Source organism: Pituophis catenifer, unplaced genomic scaffold (assembly GCF_029215685.1).
Source record: "Pituophis catenifer annectens isolate HBS135680 unplaced genomic scaffold, rPitCat1.0.hap2 SCAF_1, whole genome shotgun sequence".
NCBI classification, from domain to species: Eukaryota; Metazoa; Chordata; class Lepidosauria; order Squamata; family Colubridae; genus Pituophis; species Pituophis catenifer.
This window is the reverse complement of record NW_027256881.1, coordinates 38,232,131-38,259,867: the sequence shown is the minus strand read 5'-3', so window position 1 is coordinate 38,259,867 and position 27,737 is coordinate 38,232,131. Positions and strand designations below refer to the sequence as shown.

The 27,737-nt window shown below is 38.0% G+C and overlaps 1 protein-coding gene across 1 annotated transcript; it reads right to left on the bottom strand.

Annotated features, from left to right (window-relative positions):
* Window positions 1-347: 347 nt before the first annotated feature.
* LOC139319950 (two pore calcium channel protein 1-like) lies at window positions 348-27,737 on the bottom strand. Its single transcript, XM_070948038.1, has 19 exons — window positions 27,597-27,737; window positions 20,587-20,669; window positions 19,006-19,120; window positions 18,389-18,517; window positions 16,452-16,568; window positions 14,674-14,792; window positions 14,410-14,511; window positions 13,482-13,608; window positions 12,629-12,830; window positions 10,617-10,761; window positions 10,251-10,436; window positions 9,512-9,576; window positions 8,267-8,354; window positions 7,778-7,847; window positions 6,341-6,560; window positions 5,671-5,761; window positions 3,706-3,819; window positions 1,547-1,671; window positions 348-493 (listed from the first exon to the last, which is right to left on the bottom strand). The coding sequence occupies exons 1-19, from the start codon at window positions 27,735-27,737 to the stop codon at window positions 348-350; spliced, it is 2,385 nt and encodes a 794-aa protein (XP_070804139.1).

Below are 27,737 nucleotides of genomic sequence, written 5' to 3'. Positions count from 1 at the left end.
TGGATTGTAGTGGACAGAGCTGCATTGAGTAATATAACTTTCAATATTAGGTATCCAAGTAATACGTTAAGCATGTAGGAGAATTCAAAGTATTTCAAACATATCCAATATGCTTTCCATTTATAAAAAATACTGCATTTCATCTATTATATACTGTACATATTAAAGCTTTTGAGTGCTTGATTCATTAGAGGGAAGAACTTGAACACAGCACCAATAATCTTTCAGTTGCAAGTAACAGAAGGGACCAGTAATAGCTTAAAGCTGGTACCTAGTGAGCTAGAGAACAATTAAAATAGGAGACTTTCTTCAAAAAAAATTCCAGTTATTTCCACTCATTCTCCACATTATACAGCCCGGTCAAAAGCTGGGTTCCCTGGGTAGGTCTCATCTGGGGACAGATTTAAGATCTCATCAAGGGAAGGACCTTCTTCTTCTGGAGCTATCTCTGCTTCAAACATGCGTTGGAGTAAGGCATCCACAGTCCTGTATCCTGGGGCCAAAAACAAATCAATTAGCGGAACCTCTCCAAGTACAGTGTACATGAAAACTCATCCCACTTAACTTGGTCCACAGAAATGAGCGGACAATGCATTTTTGTTTGGTTGATTGTGCAAAGCTACGTTGTGGACTGGAACAGCCTGTGCTGTCAATATCATGACTGTTCTTTGTACCCAACACTAGAAGCCTTAGATATAACCATGCAGTACAGTATTGGAGAGGATAGGGCAGGGGTGTCAAACGCACGGCGTCATGTCACATGCCGTATCGTGACTTTCCCCTTTGCTAAACTGGGGGTGGGCATGGCCAGCGCATCTGGCCTGCGGGCCGCGAGTTTGACACCCCTGGGATAGGGGATTATCTACCATTTGGTTTTGGCTGGATCAGCCTTTCTTCCTTTTGTGAAGAGGGTGAACACTGCAACCTACATTCCCACTTACACTAAACCTAGGTTTTAAAGTTTGAATCCTTACTATTAATAAAGTACATCAAATAACCGAAGGGGACATTGGGGTAAAAAAAGGAAGAGCAACAGTATAGAAAGTGCGAAAGGCCATAGCTACAACACCCACCCACCCAATCAATCTATATGTAAGTGAAATTGCTCTTTTTAGGTAGTATGGGTAGAATCAAAGTTGTTCATGCTGTATTAAAATTTACTAAGTCTCTAAAAAATTTACATGAAGCAAGGAAGAGAGAGTTGTAGGTCAACATAACAACAATACCATCTTTTCCTATATTTTGAAAACCAGCAAACAAAAAGCCATAGAGAAAAATTGACATCACTTACATAGGCTTTTCCAGTTTACTCTTGTCTAGAAATTCCCTGAGTTTTCAACAATCAAGACTCTTAGCTGAACTAAGAATTATGGGAATTTTCCAACTTGTCTGGAGGAATGCAATTAAGGAACTAGATTTATGTCCCCCCTTAAGGGAAAAACCCATAATATCTTAAAATATACACAGCATGATGATTTGCTCCTAACAGTAGTTATTATTTCTCCATGCCCAACAATAAACACAAGTTCTCTGACAGCGCACTTACTTCTGGAGGCAATTTTAAACATCAACCCCTTAGGTTTCTTCTTCACTGCCATTCCCTCTTCACTTCCAAGATCATTTTCACTGGTTTCAAGGTTGTCTATCAACCTACCATCAAAAAGGTCATCCCTAAAAACAGAACCCATCACTTAATACACTATACATTTTTTTAAAAATGACCTTTTTAAAAGCGTCTCTTTGATTTCAAGTTTTTTCTACTTGTGTGTCATGGATACCTCTGCAGAGGGCAAACAAGGGGGCAGGGAGGAGAAGCTATATGTGTCATGCTGACATAACACAAGTGATATAATTTGTCTGATGTTATGCATGTGACATCATCACAGCGTCTAGTGAAATCTTATGCCAAGAGCCATCTAGCAGCTAACATAAACAGCATAAAATAAGGCTGTGCTCACAATATGTGCTAATCCATAATATTGTTTCTTTGGTTTGGTTAAAATATTATGTAAATCCAGTCATTTTAAAAATAGTTGAGGATTACAAGACAGGGGTGAAATCCAGCAGGTAGCGGAAATTTTGAGCAGTTCGGAGAACTGGCAAATACCACCTCTGGCTGGCCCCAGAGTGGGGTGGGAATGGAGACTTTGCAATATTCTTCCCCCAGGAGTGGGGAGGGAATGGGAATTTTGCAGTATCCTTTCCCTGCCACACCCACCAAGTCATGCCCACCAAGCCACACCACCCCCACCAAGCCATGCCCACAGAACTGGTAGTAAAAAAATTTGGATTTCACCACTGTTACAAACATGTAACAAACAACAGTTGATGTTTATTCCAGAAAACAATAGCCAAATGTACCACGTTTTAGAATGATATGTGAACCAAGGTCCATTTAAGAAGTTAACATGCAGACCTTAGAAATAATTTTGCTGCCTTATTTTGTACTAACTTAGGTTCCCACATAGTCTAAAAAAGTTCCCAAACAGAATTGATAATATTGACTCATCTAGACTAATCCAAAGCAAGATGTTTTATTTGCTTGAGGACTGCTTTTTCTTAGCTGGTAAACTACCCGAAGCTGTTTTTTTTTTTTTAAAAAAAAAGATTTATGACTATTTAGTGACATCTATATTTTCACAGAAAGCACTATATCCAGGAATACTCAAGCAGTATACTTGGCTTTGCAGGGGGACCGTTACTCTGCCCAAAGCCAGTTACAGTACATGTCACCTTACAGATAGATGATTACTCAAACTCATAGGCTTCCATAACATGATTTAGCTTCCATAGTCTCTACTAGCCATTTTGCTAAGGCTACCTGTGCTTGGTAGCTACAATTCAAAGAAACCATTAAGTGGCAGCAAACAGCAAGGATTGTGGTGGCTTCTTTTGCCATCTAGTGGTCACTTGTAATTTTTGTAGCCAAGATCTGGTAGCCCTATATTTTGCAGCAGGCTTGCTCTTGTAATTTTAATGCAGAGTAATATTGCTATTGTATTGATGTATAGCTAGTGAATTTCTCTTAGGAAACTAATCTATTCCTATTGTGGGAATAGAATGTTAGTTAGGAAAGTCTTAGTTTCATAACACTAAAAAAAGTTGTTTTAACTACTACAGATTATAACAGAACATTTTAGATAATGAGATGGGACAAATGGTTGGGTCCAGTGGTGAAATCCATTTTTTTTTTTACTACCAGTTCTATACGCATGGCTTGGTGGGCTTGGTAGGCATGGCCTGGTGGGCGTGGCAGGGGACGGATTCTGCAAAATCTCCATTCCCACCCCACTCCTAGGGGAAGGATATTGCAAAATTTCCATTCCCACTCCACTCCAGGGGAAGGATACTGCAAAATCCCCATTCCCTCTCCACTCCTGGGGGAAGGATATTGCAAAATCTCCATTCCCACCCCACTCCAGGGGAAGGATACTGCAAAATCTCCATTCCCACCCCACTCCTGGGGGAAGGATATTGCAAAATCTCCATTCCCACCCCACTCCTGGGGCCAGCCAAAGGTGGTATTTGCTGGTTCTCCGAACTACTCAAAATTTCCGTTACTGGTTCTCCAGAGCCTGTCAGAACCTCCTGGATTTCACCCCTGGTTGGGTCCGGAGAAAACATTTACTGATCACATGAATTCTACCAAAATTGCTTTATAAATGATCTGCTTTGGGCAATAAAATGTATTTTTGATTTACTTACTCTTGTACCCCTATACCTAGTTCTTGAATTTTCTTCTCAATGGCAGTTTCCACTTCACTCTTCTCAATAGAATACTCCACAAAGAACGCTTCCAAAATGAATGCTACAAAGATGCTGGAAATCAAACATGTCACATGACACACCACATTTCAAATGCCATCAATCAATATCTCCCTGGTTTGATACAATTTCTTTATGAGGCAATTTGTATGGACATGAATTATCATTGGACAAAAAGGCAGGATTCTCCAACCTACTATTTTCAGGTATGAGAAACACCATCAAGCAATATCCGCCTATCCCACACCCTTGAAAAGGACTGCATAGGCTGGTAAAATGCCAAGTCCAGTGTAAACATCGGGCTGATTGTGTGACCAACCCTAATTTAGTACTAGAATGAGCAAAAATAGTATTAGGTAAAAGGTAGCTTCCTATAATCTGCTATTAGCATGCCCTATTGAAATCTGAACAGCCCTCAAAATGGATAAGAATGAGAGAATAGGGTTGCAAAGCTTTTATCTGTGCTTACTCAGTAAGAGGTTTTACTATATTAAGTTAGGGGTTTTTTTTATATATGATTAGTCATTGTATTGCAGCCTCCCTGCATCATATAATCCCTCAATTCTTTACAAGAATGTAGAGCCAAAATATGAAAAATAAAAATTTATGTAAATGGGTTAAAATTTTAGATACAGATTTATCCTAATTTGGCAAACAATAAAACTGGCAGATAATACGTGGATAGGAATAATTCTCCTGAGTACTAACATCATGGTGTATCACAAAAAGGATGTTGTTTCCTCCATTATGCTAATCAAAAAGAGTTTGGGAATAATTTTTTTGGATCAAAGGTTCATGACCTAATATGGATGGAAATATGTTGATGACTATAGCAGACAATGCAACGTTCACTTATGGTTTGTTATTTGAATTTGGAAGGCAGAAAAACCAGATCAAGATTCTGTGGCCTCCCAGAAATACTAACTACTCTTCTCCAAATGTCAAACTACTAGCTAATATTCTCATGACCACCCTCCCTACCCCGCTTGCTAATAAACCAGACAATGTATTTATTTTCAAGTAACTATAAACATAGGCCCAGAACTTCAATACTTGAAGTACACTGTGAAAATGAACAAGACTCTCCCCAAGGAAATAATAACCTGTCATTAAGAGAGTGCAGGTAATTTCCATTTAGCATATAGTTAGATATGCTAAATATATACTGCTCAAAAAAATAAAGGGAACACAAGCAGAAGACATCTGAGATCTGAATGAATGAAATAGCCTTATTAAATACTTTGTTCTTTACATACAGTAGTTTATACACTGCTCAAACAACTAAAGGGAACACAAAACTACTGTATGTAACGAACGAAGGCTATTTCATTCATTCAGATCTCGGATGTCTTCTGCTTGTGTTCCCTTTATTTTTTTGAGCAGTGTATAACAGTTTTATATATATATATATACATACATATATATATATATATATACATATATATATATATATATATATATATATATGCATATGCATATGCATATTCTTTCTAGCCAGGTTTTACCTATGTAAACTTAGTTGTTCTTCAGCCCTAGGTAAGTTTACAACTAAGTTTACATAGGTAAAACCTGGCTAGAAAGAATATGCACATAAAAGCCTATGAAAAAAGAAAAAAGATATATATATATATATATATATATATATATATATATATATATATATATATATATATATTATTTGTATCCATTTTATGTATTTATAACTATGTTTACACTTAAATCTGTCATAAAATACATGCTTGACGAAATATAAATAAATAAATAAATATGCTCCACTTAGCATATAGTTGTGATAGATGTGGATGGCATATAAATTCCATAAATGAATACAATTTCAAATTTCTGAAAAATATGCATGCAAAAATAAAACTTTCCAATGTTATGACTGTAAAGAGGTAGACTTACTTAATAATCATAATCACCACAACAATGTGAAAGATGATGAAAAACAGCTTTGCACTCTCATGAGTCACAAGGGCAAACCCATTGGCAAGAAGTACAATATTAAGGAGAACAAGGAAAGTAGCTACTATATGCGCATTTCATAGTTATATAAATCTATCAAGACTTCTTTTGATCAAAAGCCTGATTCTAGAGAAACTGCATTCTCACAGGACCAGGGATGATCAAACAATGATTTTGAACGCCTTTCATTATCCTGTTCTCTAACAACAACTTTCAGACCCCTTCTGTGAAAGCAGCCCTCTGAGCTTTATCACAAGCTTCTGCTCACTATCTTCAAAAGCTGCCTTATAATAATAAAGCTGGGAATTCCAGGGAGAGCTCAAAAGAAAAGACAAATGTGCACCTACATGTACAAATATACCACACACACACACACACACACACACACACACACACACACACACACACACACTTTCTGCCAAACATTCTAGCTCAGGGAGTAAAGACTGCATAAACTGATTTGATGAAATCTTCAAAGTGCTTCTTTTGGAAGCTTCCTTCACAGATGTACCTACTATGTTTGGCAACTCAAGCCTTGATGATAATGATGCTTCTTCTCAAAGCTGTATCTTTATCTCTGTATTTCACAATGGCTGTCTAAAAAGGATATCATGCCACTGGTTGACAATAGTTAATTCCATAAGGACAACAAAAGAAGACACAATGTTGTTGAAGTTATTCCTGCAATATTTGGCTCGTGCAAATGTAGTTCCACTCAAAACAGGATTTCCACAGTACATGGCTTGTGGTGAGGTAGTGTTTCCAGCAAAGAATTGGATTTTCCCATGGAAGATTTCCATCCCAATAATGGAAAATACGTAATAAACCACCTGACAAAAAAGAAGATATCTACTTGTTTGTTTCTTATACTAGCTTATAAATTTATATTAAAGGCAAAATGTATTGAGCAGGAAAGCTTGTTCTTTATCACTGTCACTAGACAATTTTAGAGCATGAACACATCTAGAATTTTGAGAGAGCATACTGTGGGCACTCTTGCAAAACAAGAATTCACATCCAGAACTTGGTTATAAATAGTCACAGAGATGTAGCATGTTATGGTCCAAACCTGATCTTTAAAGGTTTGTCAGTCCTTATATATGTTTTATGAACGCAGCCAATTTTTTTTCAGCAAGCTATAAGCAAACCATGGTTATGATGACTATGAACTCAGTTTAGTATAGTTCTTCCATTCCACCAATGGTCTCAGAAGTTTTTTTCAGATGATTTTTTTACATCCATGATAAACAAAATATAATTTTCAGCCATAATTATGAATTACTCCTAAATTGAGTACAACAGATATCATAATCTTTACCATTTTCTTCTGGCATATTAAAATGGAATTAAAATAATTGACTTTAATTTAAAAGGGGAACTATTCTTCCAGCATGATCCTGTGCATATCTACTCAGCAATCAATCTCCCCATGATCAAGCATTCCTAGGTAATTATAAATACTTGCTCAATTTTAGCTCAAAAGTGGAGCATCTTGTCTTCCCTATCTCTACCTCTAAAAAGAAAGTTGTTCATCTCAATTTTCTATAAAGCAAACACAGTCATGGCAGAGGATACTACTGGCATGCAGGAGACATTAGAATTAATCTTCATATCTTTAAACAGAGCCAAGAACAGCAACTGCCAGAAGGATGCTGAAAAGTTATAAGGACAATACACGTCACTTAAAAATCTTGACCTTTAGTCTATAGGCCATGAGCCAGTATTATTAAAAATGAGTCATACTGCAGATAGAGCTATGGTTGATTCAAGCAGATACATAAGCCAACACTTGTCACAGTTCTTCAACTGACAACATCTGACATAATCAAGCAAGTAATAAAGATGCACAGAGATTGCCTGTTATTGAGAATATCTCTTTGTCTAATCAAGTACTTTGACTGGCAAGTGCTATCCAGGAAGTCAAAGACCTTTCTCCATCATTTGCTGTGATCTTCCTTTAAATGGGAAACATTGGAGATTGAATTTAAGACCTGCCTTTACTTATATGGGAGAAGCAAAGAAAAGGACAAAATTATGTACTGCTTACCAGAATTAATGCTCCAAAGGTTAGCATCGTAGGCACAATGTTTATTAGTGTATTCATAATAACACGGAACCTGGAAGGAAATACTGCATAAAAACACCATGGAAGAAGAGGTAAGATTTTTTTAAAACCACTATTAGCCAATTCAGTGAAAACTTTCACTCAGTAGATGGCATCACTTTTTCAACCTTTTAATCCATGTAGTTGCTTTCATTCCTTTACTACATGCCATCTGCTGCCTTTCAGCATTCAGTTGTGTACTATTAACATGTCACTTACTGAATTATCCTTCTCCAACCTCATATAACTGCATTTGACTGCAACTCCCTTATCCTCAGCCATGATGCCTATTGATGGCTAGGAGTCACAATCCAACACATCTGAAAATAATCAGGATGGAAAAGGCCAATTCAGATTATTCATCCTCAACTGCACTCTATCTGTTCTAATTTGCAGACATACAATACCTGTGTTCTTCTAAAAACCACTTACCTTTGGACGCTGTCGATAATTCTTATAAGCCTAAGAACTCGTAAGATAAACACAATGTCCAGTATTTGCTGGCTATTGTATGCAGTCACTAAGGAAAAAAGAAATGTGCCAAGTAGTTTACAAATAATAAAAAAACAGAGCCCTGATCCTCATCACTAGCTGTAGCCATTTACTTCACATAGAGCAGCAGCCCCTCATCTTCTATTAAAATTTCTGTATTTTCCTGAATGAACCATCAATTTCAACATTATTTGTAATTAGGCTGTAGATAAATATCAGTGAAATTCATTTCTGGATACTCTGCTTAAATTGACTGGTAGAAAATAATCATAAGAAATTAAACTATCTAACCCTGTTAAACTGGTTTATGGAACTGGGCACTTCGCCGCAAGCCAGTTTAGATGTAATAATTACCTCACAGTTGAGGTAATTATAAAAATAAGAATGAGAGCCCCTTACTCTTGCTCTTCTGCTGTGAACAGCTTGAACTAATATTTTTAAAATATAGCTTCAATGTTGTCTGAAATTAATCACCTGTGATAAATCTTAATGAAACAAGATAATGCTAGTTAAGGGTAGTTAAGACTAATGGTCAGAGAAAATTGGAAACAAGCATAATGGGAGGAATTTACAACAAAACAGGGACTTTCCAATTTCCTCCTCATTTTTGTTTCCAGGAAGGGTCTGAACAGAGAGAAAGAGAACAGCATTTAATGTACAGACAGTGGAAACTACACTTGTTCCTATTATACCAGAATCTGGTCTGTACTGTGACTGAATGTAACCCATGTAAGTTTCCCCCAAACTTTTCATTTTGCACTGTTTTTTTTTAATCTGACTCTTATTTGACTAAAAATCTTAACAGGCCTCTATTAAAATGGAGAAAGTGTATTTTTTTTTTTAATTTGATTTATATGCCGCCCTTCTCCGAAGACTCAGGGCGGCTTACAATGTGCTCAGCAATAGCCTTCATCCTTTTGTATATTTATACAAAGTTAGCTTATTGCCCCCACAAACTGGGTCCTCATTTCACCTACCTTAGAAAGGATGGAAGGCTGAGTCAACCTTGAGCCTTGGCGAGATTCGAACCCTGCAGTAATTGCAGGCAGCTGGTCTTAATAACCAGCTTTTAATAACAGGGTGCCTTAAACCCCTGTACTACCAAGGCTCTTCTTCCTTATTACTCTCATTTTTCTATAAAAGATATAAAATTATAAGTAAAAGGTAATATAATGCATATAATACCTGATTTAAGTGCAGTGTTCAATACTGTTGCAATCAAAGCAGCAATAATGATAGAAGTATCAAACCTAGGAAAGATGGAAAGGTGGCTTATCAAAACAGTCTGTTCTTCCTCTTTCACCTCCCAAGTGCTGATCTATTTTTTAAAAAAATCTGCCAATATTTTGAAATCTTTGATGTCAGACAAGCATTAAGTACCAGTCAGATCTCAGAGAGCAGTTGTTGATTTTTAATAGGCATTTTAACATGTTATTGCCAAGGGCAAGAACACATAGATAGGAGATCCAAAGGTGCTTTTTCAAGAGGCAACTGGACTTTTTGGTTTTTCTTTGAAGATGTTTTGCTTCTTATCCAAGAAGCTTCTTCAGCTCTGAGCTGAGCTGAGCTGAGCTGAAGAAGCTTCTTGGATGAGAAGCTAAACATCTTCATAAAAAAACTAAAAAGTCCAGTTGCCTCTTGAAAAAGCACCTTTGGGAAAACCATGACTTGGATGACTGAGAATATCCATAGACATATAGAAAGGAGACTTTCCTCTTTTATTTTGGCTCTTCAATATTTTTCTATTGTAATACCAAACCGTTTAATATTTCTTAAATGTGATTTATTGTTAGAACAACCCAAATCTTGAATGTGAAGCAGCCAAATTGTTAGCCTTCATGTGAAATGTTCCCCAGTGAATGGATGTAAAGTAGGTGGAACTGGTTTGCTCATCATAAAAAGACCAAGACTAAGGATTACTTACCAGTTCCAGAATTGGTTTCTTGCAAAAAAAGTCCTGGGTTCAAAGACATATAATTTCAGGAGTATTTCAATGATATACAAGCATAGAAACACCCACTCTGCATAGGAAATATAAGGATTCTTCTCATCCAGTGCAATGAAGACCGCATTAATTAATATGATAATATCATATATCCAAATGAATGCTCTGCAGAAAAATGAAATGAAATACAGATCAATTTGGTGATCAATTTGTCTAACAGGAGATTACATTTCATAAAATACATTTGGAATACTAAAGCAGCTGCTACATTATGTGCCACCCACATGGACAAGCAGAAATATTATACTGGGACTGTTGCAAGTCATTTCCTGAACATAGACGTACCTGTGCTGGACCATACTGCATAAAACCAGGCTGGGAGTCGAGTTATACACCTGTGGAAACCAGGTGTCTAAGGGGTGGATGCGGGCCTTCAGTGTGATCACCTCTATATTCAAAAGATCAGCCAGACGTACAAAGGATTTTTTGTCTGTCATGCACAAAAGAATGACAGATTCCAATTAAGAAGCAGCCCTAATCAAAACTTTTTATTAAAATGATCACAGCATGATACAAAGAATAGCAACAATTTTTGCTCATTGCTTATATATGGTAGGATATGCATTCACAGGTGGAGCAAGGGGAAAAGGACAACCGGTGTGTGATGATATCATCATGCAACCCCACAACCTACACATTTGCATCTCATATCACAGCCTCAATACACCACTGTGGTATTTGCGCCATGATATCACAGTTTGACATCATCATAGCTTGACAGAGACACTGATGAGCATGCATGCCATGTTTATAAGGGGCAATAATAGTTTGCAATAGTTTAATCATTTCATAATCAGTTTAATCATTAAAATTGCCCAGATTATCATCGGGCTCCAGCTACCAGCCCTGGACGACATCTTCGAATATCGCTGTTTGAGAAAGCTGCATAACATTCTCAGAGACTCTTCCCATCCTGGTTACAATCTTTTTGGACTGTTGCCTTCTGGCAGAAGATACAGATGATACAGAACTCGGACCACATGTTTTCTGAATAGTTTTTATCCCAGAGCTATAATTGCACTCAACAATGAACTAAAGGGCCACCATCAGTGAGCTGTTGGACAGCATTACTTGTCTGTTGTGTGGATGTTTGGGTGGTTTAGGGATGGGGAATTTGTGGTGGGTGGGAGTGTGTTTGGGGATTGTTATGTGTGTTGGACCTGGTCTTTGGGTGTTAAGTGAATTTCGTTGTATGGGTATATACTGTGTATACACATACAATGACAATAAAGTTGTTGTTGTTGTTGTTGTTGTTGTTGTTATGTATTTTGCAGACTGTGCATGGAATGAATCACCAGATTCTGTGAAGATAATCCTCAAATGTATTAAAAATGTGTACAGGTAGTCCTTGAGTTACAACAATTCACTTAGTGACCATTCAAAGTTAGAACAGCACTGAAAAAAATGACTTATGACCATTTTTCACACTTATGTCCATTGCAGCATCCCTATGGTCATGTGATTTACATTTGGAGGCTTGACAGCTGGTTCATATTTATGACAGTTACAGTGTCCCAGGGTCATGTGACCACCTTTTGTGACCTTCTGACAAGCAAAGGCAATGGGGAAGCCAAATTCACTTAACAACCATCTTACTAATTGAACAACTTCAGTGATTCACTTAACAAATGTGAAAAGAAAAGTCGTAAAATGGGGCAAAACTCACTTAACAAATTTCTCACTTATCATCAATTTTGGGCTCAATTGTGGTCATAAATTGAGGACTACCTGTATTAGTTATTTCTATTTTTAACTTTTAAAGCAGAAGATAGTGTCGTAATGTAAACTTTTCACTAGTTTACTTTGTAACAGACTCTCAACTTATCATCCATTTTTCTTTTGTGGGAAACAACTCAACAGGGAAAGGTGATCTTGGAATAGGTAGATCAGACTTAATCTACACATTCAATCATTTTCTGACACAAGTGTGCAAGAGAGAATTTAGGATACAACTTGATCACATCTTGACTACATTTATTCTCATCAAATCATAAACATATGACGACTAAGGTTCTGTCCAAGTATGGGTAGTCTTTCCCCCCCTTAAATATATGGGTTAAGTAGGGCTTTGTTTCAGTAGAATTAAAGACTTATATTAAAAGCAATCTACAACTGGTTCTTCCTTTTTAAAAAAAAAAAAATCACCAAGGCAGGTGAAGACCATATAATAATGCTGATGTCCCTTTTGCCTGCTCCATAATCTTTAGTGTCACATGGACTCAAGGGACATATTTGATCAGCTTGCATCAGAATTTGAAGCAATCAATATATCCAAAGCATCTTTAACTGATACTCACCCACGTAACCTTTCTGTTCTTCATCGGATATCCTTAAAAGGAGTTCACGATGGGATGCACTGATATGAGGTGCCACCATTTTTACCAGACTTTTCCACTGATCTTGCTGGATAACAAATTCATCTCTTACTTTGACCTTTAGGAGGTTGAAGGCTTCTATCATTTTGTGACGTTTCATGTAAGCAAGCTTGCGGATCTCATTCTGGAAAACACGAATAACTGTTAAAGAAGAAAAGTTATCATATGAGCTTATAGGGAAGCTCAGAAAGCAGTTTTGAGACTCAGGGACAATATTCTATAGGGAATCCACTATATCCCCTTCTCTCAAAGTCTCTGTAACAAAGACAGTTTTCTGTCTGTCCCTAATGGAAGGCAACTAACTATCTCTATTTCAGATATGCAAGCTGTGAATATTCACTCCAGTTCCTAAACAACATTGCCCATACATAAGAGGGAAATATCAACAGACTTGGAACACCAAAGATTTGTAAAAAATACCATTTACTTTTAAATTAGGGAAAGCCCTGAAATAGGTCAACAATCTAAGTCCACAGCTAAGGTGAAGTGGACAACATTTTTGTGGCTGGAATAATGCTCTCAAAAATGGCTTTAAAGGTCCATAGTTGTGGTACAGCAATTGCAGTGGAGGGGGACAACGTTCAGTTCCTTTTTGTGGAGTTTTGGGAGGCTAAAATTGAGGCATTAAATTTATCACAGCCTTAATATACCTATTTTGTGTCTTATTCCCCTGCCCCACCCCCAAATCACATTTCAGGGGTATAAACTGGACAGGTTCAAGTGTGAGCTCAGTAAGCAGGGTTAAGGGCAAGGGCTACCCAAATGCAGAGTTTACCTTTAAGTGTTTCCTATAGTTGTTGTACACAACTGCTAAAAAGACTGACATGAAAATGTAGGTGTTGATTATTACATATATTATGAAAAATAAACTGTACCACCAGCTGAAGTCATAAGCCGGCATCCTATAAGGAAGAAAGAAAATTTGCATTAAATATACTAAAGAGAAGGTCCTAGTGATTTCCAGAGAAAAAAGCAGATATTTGGTAATGGATGAGAATGTCGAAAACACTTTTCCCATAACAGAATCACCTATTCTCAGGCTTTTTAATGGGATTTATTTCATTTTATATCATGACATCTAGCCATTGTAATTCATTGCTTACTGGGATAAATGAACCCAGGCAATTTTGGCTGATTTAAAATAAGAGGTAAACCATGTTTGAACCCAACCCATTCACATAGCTCTATACAGATGGGTGTCTTTTTCCACAATTTCATTATCCACAATTTTGTGTATCTGTAGTTGATAAATATAGCTGAGACATTGTTGTCTGTGATGAACAATTTCATGTATCTATGGTTTTTGATGCATGGTTCTGATCTGAATAGAGTTCTACCTATAATCATAATTGTTGCACAAAATTGAAGCAATAGTCATATATCTGCTCTCCACAAGAGATAAATATCTACAATACATTCCAAAAGTTGCCTAGGTAACTACTACTTCTTCCCAATGGCCACCCCTTCTAAAATCTTTGTATGCCTAATTCACAAATGAAATGCAGGGAGCCTGGAAACAGCAATTCACATTTATTACATACTTATCTCGTTTCCCCATCCTCCAATATAAAATGAGGATTCAGATTAGGACTGGTTATCTTAGACTGTTCCACTGTGAAAATGGCAGGGGAAGGACAATGAATTCCTGCACATCATGTCATCTCAACTTAACAACTACTTCTGGTCTGAAGAGAATTACCTACATGATGTCTGGGCTATTTGCGGTGGTCACCAGCACGTACATATCAAATACAACTTCAAGATAATTTGTAAAATAGGGCAAGCCTTCCAAGGTCTTCAAATTCCTTCAAACAAAAACAGTCATGCATTTAAAAAATGAGGGATCACAATCAAACAGGAGAAATTAAAACAAACTGCTTGAGTGTTATTTATTATAAGACAATACTTCCCACCCACTCACCCCTGCCCAAAAACAATGGCAGTGATGCTAACCTGAGCCCCCATACCTGTCTCCAAACAGCTTCAGAGCCATGAGAGAAAACATCAGGACACTGAACATGAACAGTAGAAAAACATAAGTGATCTCAGGCAGTGTGTTCCGGATGCTTCGAAAGGCTCGCCGGATCTGCCAAAAAGAGCATCCATGTTCTTCTATTACTTGTAATGATTACCTTTCCCTATAGAATTAGTTCCAGCTGCAAGTAACAGATCAGGGGGAAACAATCTTGGAACCAATCTCTAAAAATCTCTTGAGATTTTTCAGATATTTGAGAGGTTCTATATTCCAGGAAATGAATGAGATGAAGTACCATTCTCTATATCCTTGGAAATGTTTTTTTTTTCCTTAAAGGATTACTAGAGTCATATCACAAAAATCAATCAACCTTCGAGACTAGTTTAGTGGGTCACATACTCCATGAATGCAAAGGAGGCTCCCATCTATACAAACAGAAGCTTCAGGGGTGAAATCCAGCAGGTTCTGACAGGTTCTGGAGAACTGGTAGCGGAAATTTTGAGTAGTTCGGAGAACCGGCAAATACCACCTCTGGCTGGCCCCAGAGTGGGGTGGGAATGGAGATTTTGCAGTATCCTTCCCCTGGAGTGGGGTGGGAATAGAGATTTTGCAGTATCCTTCCTCTGCCATGCCCAAGCCACGCCCACCAAGCCACACCACAGAACCAGTAGTAAAAAAAATTGAATTTCACCACTGAGAAGCTTCCTTCAGTACAAGTCAAATCTCCACCCTACCTCCTGGCAATTCTGGATCCATGTCTTGTTTACATACTTGAAACTCAAAGCTGTTGTAATGGTTATTACCCGCAGCTTAATTAATTTGATCCTGATTGTACACATGCATGCTGTTTTTGGGAAACAGCAAACGACTAGAACCCTCTTCAGTGTTCTGTAATAGGTAACAATTAAGCTTATTCAGTTTTCAAATTTTCTACAAAAATTGCTCTCTTACAATTATTCTGCCTGTAGAGGAGAGCCTTCATGCATGCAGCAATTAAAAACACACAGATTTCTCTGCTATAGGCATTTGCACAGACACCAGGAGGCAGGATTATTTTGTGAAATCTAGCTTGATCATATGTCAACTGAAAATATGGATGCAGCTTTTTAAGGCAGGCTTCGGTTTTAAACCAGAGAGGATGATGTTGCCATGGAGATGGGCATTTTGGGCATCACATTTCAGGTGCTTCAACAACTAAGCTTCATGCTCAGAGCAGCTTCAAATACAAAAGGAACAAACAACACAGAACATACTTCCTGTTCCATTATATGCCAGGTACAGCTGACATGCAATTTTTCCCCCACTTGTCCTTCCTGGGGAAAGTACATTTTTTTTTTTAAAAAAAACTATGTTTTAAATAAAAAAAAATAACAACCACAGAATGAAGCATAGGGAATAGGACCTGCACTTTCTGTAGCTGTCGCCTCAATAGTGCTCTAGACCTCTTCAAATTAGCTGCTCCCACCACCACATGCAGAATTCTCAAAACCCTCACAGGTCAGCCCATCATGTTCCCTGGCTTTCAGGGGCTCAACAATACCTTATTTCATGCCTCAGCTTTGCCAAAGGTAGGCCAGGTTAAGCCTGCCAATTTGCACAGAAGAGAGAAAGAGGAAGAAAAAAAAACAATTTCAAAAAGAAGATGAAAATATCCTCTATAGCTCACACACATAATAGCAACCACATCAACATTATCGACTAACTGTATAGTTAAATAATAACTGTATTATAGACTGTCAAACATGGAAATTACCCACTCTAGTTTCTTACCTGACGGCTCTCTGCAAAGTTTATTAAAAAGATGGGTCTCAATGGCCTGGACCACCGAACACCATGAATGTTCAAGGTTCTAAGAATGCCATAGATAATTAAGTCAATCAATGTCATCTACAATTTGAAAGGAAGAGGGAAAAGTGATTTACATTTAAGCAATTAAGTTTAAATAAACACTTAATAACAGGTAGGAGTCCCTTTTCCAATAAGCTGAAAATAAAGTTATACTTGTGCATTTAGATTTCACACACAAGATATTGGTATGCAAGAGTCAAGAATTTGACCTCAGAAAATGGTAAATTTGGTTCTTATACACCAGAGATTTGTGCTAGCATCCACAAAGACAGCAGAGTATAGGACAAAGGAGTCAATGTTTAGTTGCTGGGTATTGAGACTCAAAAGCTCTACTGTCATTCTTTATGTCTTCTGTTTCAGAAATGTGGGGAAATAGAATGAGAATAAGGACAGTAAGTTAGTTTACTTGCAGATTCGAATCCAGAATGAGCAGGGTGCACCAATGATTCTCTACATGACTAAATTAAAAACCTTTCACCATTGTTGTACCAAGGCAATCGTTTAAAACAAAGCTTTGTATACAGAGGACAGTACAACAAAACACGAGGGGTTACTTGAATCCTTATAAAGCAGTCTCCTTGAAAATGCATGAATCCAGCCTAGATATTTTAGAGAAATTTGAGTTCCAGACAATGAAAAGTGATAAGCACTTTTGAATAAAGATTATACAACCAAGGTCATTCCAGCTTCAATCCACTATTGAAATTATCCTTGTTCCTTTCATTTCCATTAACAGAAACTTCTTTTGAAATGTAACATTTGCAAGTACAACTAATTGTTAGTCTAATTGTGTTAGACTTACACAATTCTTTCTTATCCCAAAGCACAGTAGTTACCATGCCTAATATGCTAATATAATACTATACATATATACTATATACACAGTAGTTATACGTGCTGAGTTGGGGCTGTTTAAGCAAACAAGATCTGGTGTGCAATCGTTGCATCAAAAACTATGGTAAAAGAGCTCTTTTATGGTTGTTATCCAACAATTTTAAGTATCAGTTGCCTAGTTGGTCTAGTTAGTATCCATCAGTAAGCCTCCATAGGCGCTGTTTGGAACTGATATGGATCAATTCACAAATATATGAATAAATGATACCAGAGACTCCAGCATGCCTTTAGTATAGGCAACATGCCAATGCAATCGAAATATGTGGTAGACAACCCAGCTGCTACAGGCAGGTCCTAGATCTATTTTTATTTATTTATTTAAAACATTTATATGGCCACCCATCTTAAAACCAAATTCTAGGCAGGTCACAACAGATCCCTTTGCTACAATTGCACTATCAAAATTCAACAGCATGATCTGTGTCATTGTACACAGGATAAGCTCATATATGTTAACTTCCCAAAATCTCAAACCAAAATATGCTGCCCACCATGGTGATGCAAAATATCGTAGAATAGCATGAATCTTCATCCATTTTCTACTACTGTGTTATGAATAGATTTATATCCCATTTTTTCTTCAAGGAGCTCAAAACAGCACATTAAAATGAGAGAAGAAACACCATGTGTGTTTCTTCTTTCATTTTAATCTCATAGCAATTACAACTATGGACCAAGAGGGGACTTCACCCATCCAAAACTGAACTGCAGCAGCATCAGCATGCAAGGACAGAACCACTATATGGTGTTATATAGATCTTTCAGTGTCAACTGGTGGATCCAAACTTAGGCATCTTTAAAACGAATTTATGTCAATAACATGATTTGTTCATTTTATAGCATTTCTAGGCTTTCCAATCCCAACATAGTACTTTAGTTTCTATTGATTTCAAAAAACGATTTCATCTGAAACTGTGACAAGCCACTATTTGCAGAAGGCAAATGCTGTACAAGTTAAAACCCACCAAGACTGTTAACATGATGCAGATGTTCTTTGTGTCTTTCCAGAATGTATTACGAGGTGTAACATGTGCAAAATGGATGAGTCTTCCAAAGAAGACAAAAAGGCACAAGACTTCAATCACTGATGTAATCTATTGAAAAGAAGAATAGATAAATTCAGAAATAAAAATACTAAATCCAAGTCAAAGGAGGAAAACTGCTTGTCATAATGACCAGGCTTAAGATTGCTTTAACACACACACTTCTCTGAAATTCCCCTGGTGCTCTTTGAGCTTGGTTGTTTGTTTGCAGACGTATCTTTACCCAACTTGGTAACATCATCAGTGTGTGTTTGTACAGGATAGCTTGCCCTGCCAGTTTTGGTGGGAGTGTGGTTTCCTTTTTGGTTCCTTGATTACAGTATTATTTTTTGCCTGTTTATTTGTCTACTGCTGATCTCTACTTACAGTATCTGAATATTGGCTGCTAGAGGGAAGGCACTCTAATCTTTTTGTTTGCTTCCTAAATTTGTTATCGTGTCTTTTGAACGCGTAAATATGGGTTATCTCTATCTCTACACACACTGTTACAGCTTCTAACTTCCAAGAGTTGCCTGTTATATATTTAATCACATACTTACCAAGAAAGGAAGTAGGTATACAGCTGGCTCTTCAAATAGTGCAAGTGTCAGGACTACAAAAATGAAGAAATAAGTACCTGCTTGCATGGCCCAATGGTTATAGAGATAATAAAGCCTGAGTAAAGAAAACATACGGGAATGATTGGAACATTGGTTTAAAAAAAGCAAGTAGGTTCAAACAAGAACCCTTAGCTTGTTCTAACAATTTAAAAAAAAAACTATAATTGTAGATATTGCAAAGACTATGAACTTGTTTTTCAACAAAATATGAGACATTGCTCTCAACATTTCATAAAAGTGAGTCCTTGATATTACTCTGAAGTTGTTTCTAGGTCAGTGAAAACATGTCCTTTAGAACTTGGGAAAAGAACTACTAGAAAAGCCAAGATTGCATATTGCATAATAGCAATAGCACTTAGACTTATATACCGCTTTACAGTGCTTTACAGCCCTCTCTAAGTGGTTTACACAGTCAGCATATTGTCACCAACAATCTGGGTCCTCATTTTACCCACCTAGGAAGGATGGAAGGCTGAGTCAACCTTGAGCCTGGTGAGATTTGAACTGCCAAATTGCAGGCAGCCGGCAGGCAGCAGAAGCAACCTGCAGTAGTGCATTCTAACCACTGTACTACCGCGGCTCTTAAGATACTTTTAAGAAATATGCTATTTCTGACTTAAGTCAAATAAAAGACCTTAATTCTGTCATTTACTATTCTGATACTAAGGAATAAAACAATACCCCAAGCCATGATAAGACAGAATCAAATTGTACATTTAAAGGTTTGGAAAGGTCTGGATGGAGGAAGTCTTCTCTGACTTCTCTATAATTTGCTGCACATAGCAGCAAATTTAGAGTATCTTCAGAAGAATATGGCACCAGCCATAGCTTAAGATCTCTGCAAATGCTTGGTGAAAAAATTGAAAATAATAGAACCAAATTATCCATTAATATCTTCTGCACTGTAGCTTAAACCCACCAGATCTAAACTTGCACTAAAACATAGGACAAGCTATGGAGAACTTGCTCTGGCAACACACAACAAAATAGACACTAAGCAAGTATCCCTGTGGAGAAGATCTAAAGCTGCAGCAGCTCCGCTAAAGGGTTATTCATCCCTCTAGACTTACAAAGAGGGGTGCACTTAGCCCCTTAACAGTGACTTAGCTATGCTAAGAAGTACATGGGGCACACTTCATTTCTGGCATTTCTCAAAGACTTCAAAATCTCAGAGTCTTAGACCTTCACATTACTCAATCAAACTATATAGTATATTAACACACAGACTCAGAAAAAAGCCAGCAAGTAGTTTCAATAATTATTATTTCAACTTTATTTTAAAAGAGTAGCAACTACTTTTAACTACATTTGGATCCAAATGTGAAGGAAACTGGAGACAATTAAAGCACCAAAAGTTAATTTCATTCAATATGACTAATGCTTATTGTTTATTGGAGAGCCAAACCTTTGGCTGCATAGCTTGAAAAATAATCTTTACTGATGACTGAGTCTTAGAATGCTTATGCTTAATAACATATCTCTTTACACTGCACTTCAGAATTGTTGTAACCCTGGCTTTACCTGATTGCCTTTGGTGAAGTCTCAAATGGGATGTTCCTATTATATTGGGCATCGTAGACATATGCTGCCGCCAAGAGAAGAGTCTATTGATAAAACAAAGAAATAAGGTTTATTAAATATGGGTGAATTTTAACTGCTGCACTCAATAGGTAGATTAGCTTCTTAACAATCTTCTGTGCATTTTTTGCCCCTTCAGAACTTGCTAAACACAACTCCAAGCATTGCTTAGCATTGGCTATTCTATGAAATGAAAGTTGTAGTTCAGCAATTTCTGTAAAGCTGTCAGTTCCTCACCTCTATCCTACAATAGCATTTCATTCTTTTGTTACTAGAAAGCAGTATGATTACACCATAGCACATTTCAGCCCCAGCCTTGCTATATATAGTTAATGATATCAATCAGTGATGGCAGCATTTATTCACAATAAATGTGAAAATAAAATGAATGTGGTGAGTATGTACGAGCGATGGCAGTGTTTATTTTCTATAAGAAACTGTTGCTGAATATGTAACATTACTATGTTTTCCCCAAAATAAGAGCCTGTCTTATATTTTTTTGAATCCTGAAATAAGCGCTTGGCCTTATTGCCATGCACTCAAAAGCCCGATTGGGTTTATTATCAGGGGATGTCTTATTTTGGGGGAAACAGGGTAGTTCTGTGCCCACACCACGACTAGTGAATTTCATTAAATTCAACAGATCAGACTCGTAAATCAACATTCACAGGACTGCATGATAAACTAGCTTTAACTATCTCTTCTAAAGTTTACAGCATAAAAATACACAGGGTTTAGAGTACCTTGTGATGTCTCTTGGAAATCAGTCTGAACTTTTAAGACTGACGTCCTGTCCTAATTTAGAGGGCTCACAGCAAAACATTTACTGATGGATGATTTACAGACCCATATATCAGCAAGACTATGCAAGACAAAATAGTAGAGATTGCTTTATCTGCATGGTTTAGTTATTAAAATGTAATCGTTAACTTTTTTAATTACTTAAGTAGAGGTCTTGGGGGAAAAAAGTCTGGCACAAAAGTTCTGACTGTTCAGAGGGGTCATCCTATTTAGAATGAGAGTACGAAGAAGAGGATGGAACATAGCATAATTTATTTTATGCTTTTCTTTTTCAATTTTACATACATATATATATATATATATATATATATATATATATATATATATATATATATATATATATATATATTTGAAATATATAAAAGCAAATACTTAGCCTCTACGGGGAGAGAATATATGATAAGGGTGTGGCTAACTGATGAGGACCAATCAGTCCCAAATAGATCTATATTAGTTTTCCAATAGGCAGCAAAATGCTTGCTTGCTGTCTGAAGAAGCCTAGGATATAGTGGATGTGATTTCACTGAGCTATGGCTGCAAACTTGGTTACGTAGGAAAATACCTGGTTGGAGAAAAATACATACATACATACATACATACATACATACATACACACACACACACACACACACATATGTCTTCATATATATATATATATATATATATATATATATATATATATATATATATCTTTTTTTTTTCTTTTTTCATAGGCTTTTATGTGCATATTCTTTCTAGCCAGGTTTTACCTATGTAAACTTAGTTGTTCTTCAGCCCTAGGTTCTGTGAAATCTCATTCACAAGTTCTTGGGCCCTTTTTCTGCTGACAAACTGCAACTCTGTCTCCCAGGAAGCAACACAGAGTTGCAGTTTGTCAGCAGAAAAAGGGCCCAAGAACTTGTGAATGAGATTTCACAGAACCTAGGGCTGAAGAACAACTAAGTTTACATAGGTAAAACCTGGCTAGAAAGAATATGCATATATATATATATATATATATGGCGGTGCTCATCTCCATTTCAAAGCCGATGAGCCAGCGCTGTCTGAAGACGTTTCCGTGGTCATGTGGCCGGCATGACTAAACACCAAAGATGCATGGAATGCTGTTACCTTCCCACCAAAGGTGGTCCCTATTTTTTATGTGCTTTCAAACTGCTAGGTTGGCAGAAGCTGGGACAAATAACGGGAACTCACCCCGTTATGTGGCACTAGGGATTCGAACCACTGAACTGCTGACTTTTTGATCAACAAGCTCAGCATCTTAGCCACCTGGTTTTAGTTTAACCCAGCAACCTGGGGACTTTAAACCAGAAATTGGGTTTGGTCCAGCTGCTGCCTCAACTCAGTCTCATAGTCATACTCAGAAACTCCTTGAAGCAGCAACTCCCAGAGAAGAGTGGAGAATTTGTGGCCCTCCAAATTTAGCTGAAGTTTAACTCTGTTGCTTCACTCAGCATGAACCAATGTAAGAATGCTGGGAATCAGAATCCACCAACATCCAGTTCATTATAGAGCCGTGGTGGTGCAGTGGTTAGAATGCAGTACTGCAGGCTGACTCTGCTCCCTGCCAGGAGTTTGATCTTGACTGGCTGAAAGTTGATTCAGCCTTCCATCCTTCCAAGGTCAGTAAAACGAGGACCCAAGGGGGCAATATGCTGACTCTGTAAACCACTGTAAAGCACTATGAAGCAGTATATAAGTCTAAGTGCTATTGCTATTACAGCTTCACTTGCTAGTTTCTGAAGAGTTCTCTCTTGAATGCAGTGAAGAAAGTGTGGAACAGAAGCCACAGATAACATTCTTGCCTACTGTGGGTGTAACAACCCTGATTTTCTTTTTCACCAGAGGAATACACATCTTAAGAGGAATAAAGGTACCTTGTTCATTAACTAATCACATTCATTAGTCACTTGCCAACCTTAATGGAAGCATATGGATTCCCTTCAAGATGAGAGCTAGTCACTGCAGAATGATGTAGCATCTTTCTATGAGCATGCAATACTGTAGAGGTCAACCCCGCTATAGCTACAGCCTCAGAGAAAGATTCCAATGCTATTGCAACAAAGCCCCATTTCAGATGTCCAGAAATAAGAACTGGGAAGAAGAATTCAAATGAGTGCCCCATTAGGCTTCTTTAGATTACAAAGGCAGCTATTATTGCAGAAATTATTATTTTTTAAAACCCTTCTTTTAGAGCTGAGCTGGAAAACTCCTACCCACTCATTCTACTCTATTTTGGTTGTCATGTGAAATGTCAAAGGCCTGCAGTTTAATTCATCAGATTGAATTCTCCCCCAACTTTTGTCCTGATCTTCAGCTCAGACATTATTCTCACATTTGGATGTGTACCTGAAGCTACCCAGGTACCACCTTAAGAACAAGACAAGCAAAATTTTATGCTGTTTCTCAAGTTGATGACAGGGAGCAGTGTGTACCTGTGCATGTTTCACCAGCAGTCTAGTACCTGGAATACCTGTGAAACTCAGAACTATTGATAAAACTCATGTCTTAATCTCCAAAGCAATCTCAAATTGTATGTCTGATTTAAACACTACTAAACTGGCAAAAACCTGTTAAAATAAGGAACAAAGTAACAAAATATTTTGTGTAACAAAATAACACAGTTGGAAGGGACCTTGGGAGGTCTTATAGTCTAATCCTCTGCTCAAGCAGGAACCCTCTGTTTCAGACAAATGGTTGTCCAATCTCTTCTTAAAAACTTACAGTGTTGGTGCATCTACAACTTCTGGAGGCAAGTCATTCCACTGATTACTTTTTCTAACTGTCCAGAGATTTCTCTTTGTTTCTAGGTTGGTTCTCTCCTTGTTTAAAGCAGCAAATGCTTTTTTGAAGATCCATTACATGCAAACTATTTGCTCATACTTTTGCTTTATTGGCCTTTTTCATTTACACCCTCATTGCCAAGAACAAATTATATTTAAAGGCTATCCTTCATCAGTGATGGAACTCAGAATGTATATATAAGCTAATTGGATGTCTTCTATTCATTTCTTGATCAGATTAATTTAGTTTCTATTAAACTGTTGCATCATGTATTTTTACACCCTGATCAGATTTCAGACTTTACTGTATTGTGGAAACGTATTGTACCATAATATATAATGCATATTATCCTTTTAGTTACTTTTTAAAACAACTCATTTGTTGAAGCTACCAGAATACAAACCATTTCAATTGTTCCTTTGGAAGTACTACAGATTGAGAAAACTGCAGGCATTAGTATTTGGGTGGTTAACTTTCACTATAGTCACAAGCAAGGAGACACAATTAATACTGTCCATGCACCATCGTCTTTCCTCCCTCTCTTTTACAATAGTTACTATTTAATTTGGAAAAAACCAGAAATACTACCACATGCAACTATCTTATCAAGTCCATTTGTCCATATGAACTAATATTGCCTTGTTTGCGAATTTCCAGTAATTTACTAGGTAGCTGTCACAATGATGCCCATGTATATGTGGGCTTTTATCCACTGGAACAACACATGCTCCCACAGGACCAAAACACGTGCTCCAACCTTTGGCCCCTGCCTAACCAGGCAAGACAGTAGTGAGCCAGCAACAAACTAATTTATTTGTCCATTCTATGTTCCTATTAGGGTCAGTTTTGTATGGGGGTTAAGGCATCAGGGTAGAAACCTGAAGACCATGAGTTCTATTTCTGTCTTAGGCACAAAAGGCAGTGGCCAGTCATTCTCTCCCAGCCCTTGGAAAGAGGTAATAGAAAATCACTTCTGAAAAATCTTGCCAAGAAAACTGCAAGAACTTGTTCAGGCAGTCACTAGAAATCAACACAGACTTAGAAGCATCCCCACAAAAAACCTAAAAAAAAGTTTCTAGTATACTTCGCTTTCTTAAGAGTTATACCCCCTAGTTACAATTGATTAAACAGTCTTGAAAAGTGATGTAAATATCCATATGTATGGAGCTTCAAATGGCCTGTATAACAATGTGGAAAAAAGCCAAATGCAATTGGGTTTTGGCTCTATCAAGAAAAGTATAGTTTCCAATTACAGAATTTTATATGAGTTGGTTGAATCAGACTTTAAGAATTGCATCTGAATTCCACTCTTTAAAATGACATAAAAACACAAGGTTCAGAGAAAGGCAATGAGAATGTGCAACGGACTGAAAAACCAAGTCCTGAAAGGTGATATAGAAAAACTCTGCATGGTTAGTTTTGAGATAGGGCAACCAGAGGGTATATAACATTCTGGAGATACCTAAAGGGGTATCGCAAAGAATTATCTAAGAACTCGAGATAGAGGATAAAGCTTACAATACTGTGTGAATGACAGATCATAGCATCCCATCTGCAACATGAAATAATGCATCCCATTCACTTGCTCAAGCAAATGCCTAGGACAAAAGAATCACACCAGTCTCATCAGCAAAGGCCATGTGCAGATTGAGATCCAGCTGTTCCTGTGATTAAGTGTAGTCGAATGCTTATTTGCCATTTTATGGCTTGGAAAAGTAAAATCACACACTTTAAAAAAAAAGGGAATCTGGAAAAGAAAGTTATTTTCTGTGATGTGAACAAATCAAATTTCCGAAGAAGCTTTTGACAAAATCCAGTTTATTACAGAATGAAGCATTCCTGTGATGGAGAAGGCATTCTTGGCCTTTAGGGCAGCTTCTGCTTTCAATTAGGACATTTGCAACAACCAGCAAAATAACAAAAGATATTTCAAGTATTTTTAAGTAAAAAAAAATAAAATCAATAGTAGCTATGTTGGCTTACAGAGGAGGAAAAAGCCAGCAACTCATTTCAACCAGTCAAAATACATAAGGCTATGGGTGTTTTTGAATTGATCAGAGATGTCCTTCCTCTTTGTCCATCTTCAATCCACAGTACATACCCCTGGAATGAAGGCGAATATATGTGTCCCAGGATAATGTTGCAGGACCAAACACTGGGACCAGAAGTTTAGTCTTCTGAGCTTTTGGACTCATGCTGGAGCCCTCAGGGAATTTCTCTCTTCCAGAATGTGTCTCACACATCCTGGGACACATACATTTTGGTAGACACATTCTGGTGAGAGAGAAGTTCCCTGAGGATGCGCTCCAGCATGAGTCCGAAAGCTCAGAAGATTAAACCTCTGGTTCTGGTAACTGATCCAGATTGGATCCCAGACACCCCTGGAAGCCTATGATGGGGCAGGATCTGTTACAATGCTTTAGAACAGGGGAGTGTGAGAAAAGGCACAAGCTTTTTCACACCCCCTCTTCTAAGGCAGTGGTAGGCAAACTTGGCTCTTTCACACCCTGTGGACTTCAACTCCCAGAATTCCTAAGACAGCCAAGCTGTCTTAGGAATTCTGGGAGTTGAAGTCCACAGGGTGTGAAAGAGCCAAGTTTGCTTACCACTGTTCTAAGGCATTTAGCTTTCTTTACCTATGCCAGACCTCAGTTCCCATCATTCCTAAACTGGCTGAGATAGATGGGCTCAAAGACAAAACAACCGGACGGTACAAAATAAGAGGCAGCTTGGCCAGGACCCTTGCTTTCAGCGTTTCTTTTACAATATTCGCCCCACCCAACCAAAGGCTCCGGCAGTGTCTCTAACTTGAGCCAAAACGAGCCAAGGAATGCGTAGCAAATGTCTCCTTCAGCTTGTTGAACTCTAGCGCGGTTGCAGAATAGTAGTATAGAGACACAGAGCAACAACGGAGCCCGCCAATCCAAAACAGATGCCGTCTCCCATTCACACACACACACACACACTCGGTTTATTCGCCCGTAAGGACAAACTTTTCGAGGCATCATTGACGAACAAAAGATAGTTTTGCTCGCCTGACATCTGAAACGGAGGATGGGCGGCAACCGGCAAACAAGCCCCATCCCAAGTGCGAATCCTCTTCAAAGGCGCCCGGGGGATGCCAAAGTAACTGCACTACGCAACCTCCCGTTTGTTTCTCCGCGCAAAAGGGACGCTATTTAACGTGTAGTAGAGGGAAAGTAGTTTACAAGGCATTTAGAGAGGGGGAAATAGCACAACCCCGGGGGTGGGGAAGGAAGGGGCGACAGGAGCCTTCGGCCTAAAGTCGGGGTACCCCAGCAACGCGGAAGCTGCAGCCCCTCAAAGATGCGCCCCTCCCCGGCCGACCACCCCGTGACGGGGGCTACCTCCTCCTCCTCCTTCGCCGAGTCGCCCATGGCTGCTTTAGGCGGGGCCGCGCCCGGCCTCCCCGACGGCAAGGCAGCGGACGGCAGCGCCGTCGCCTGAGCTGAAGGGATCCCTGATCGACTTCGACCCGAAGGCTCCAT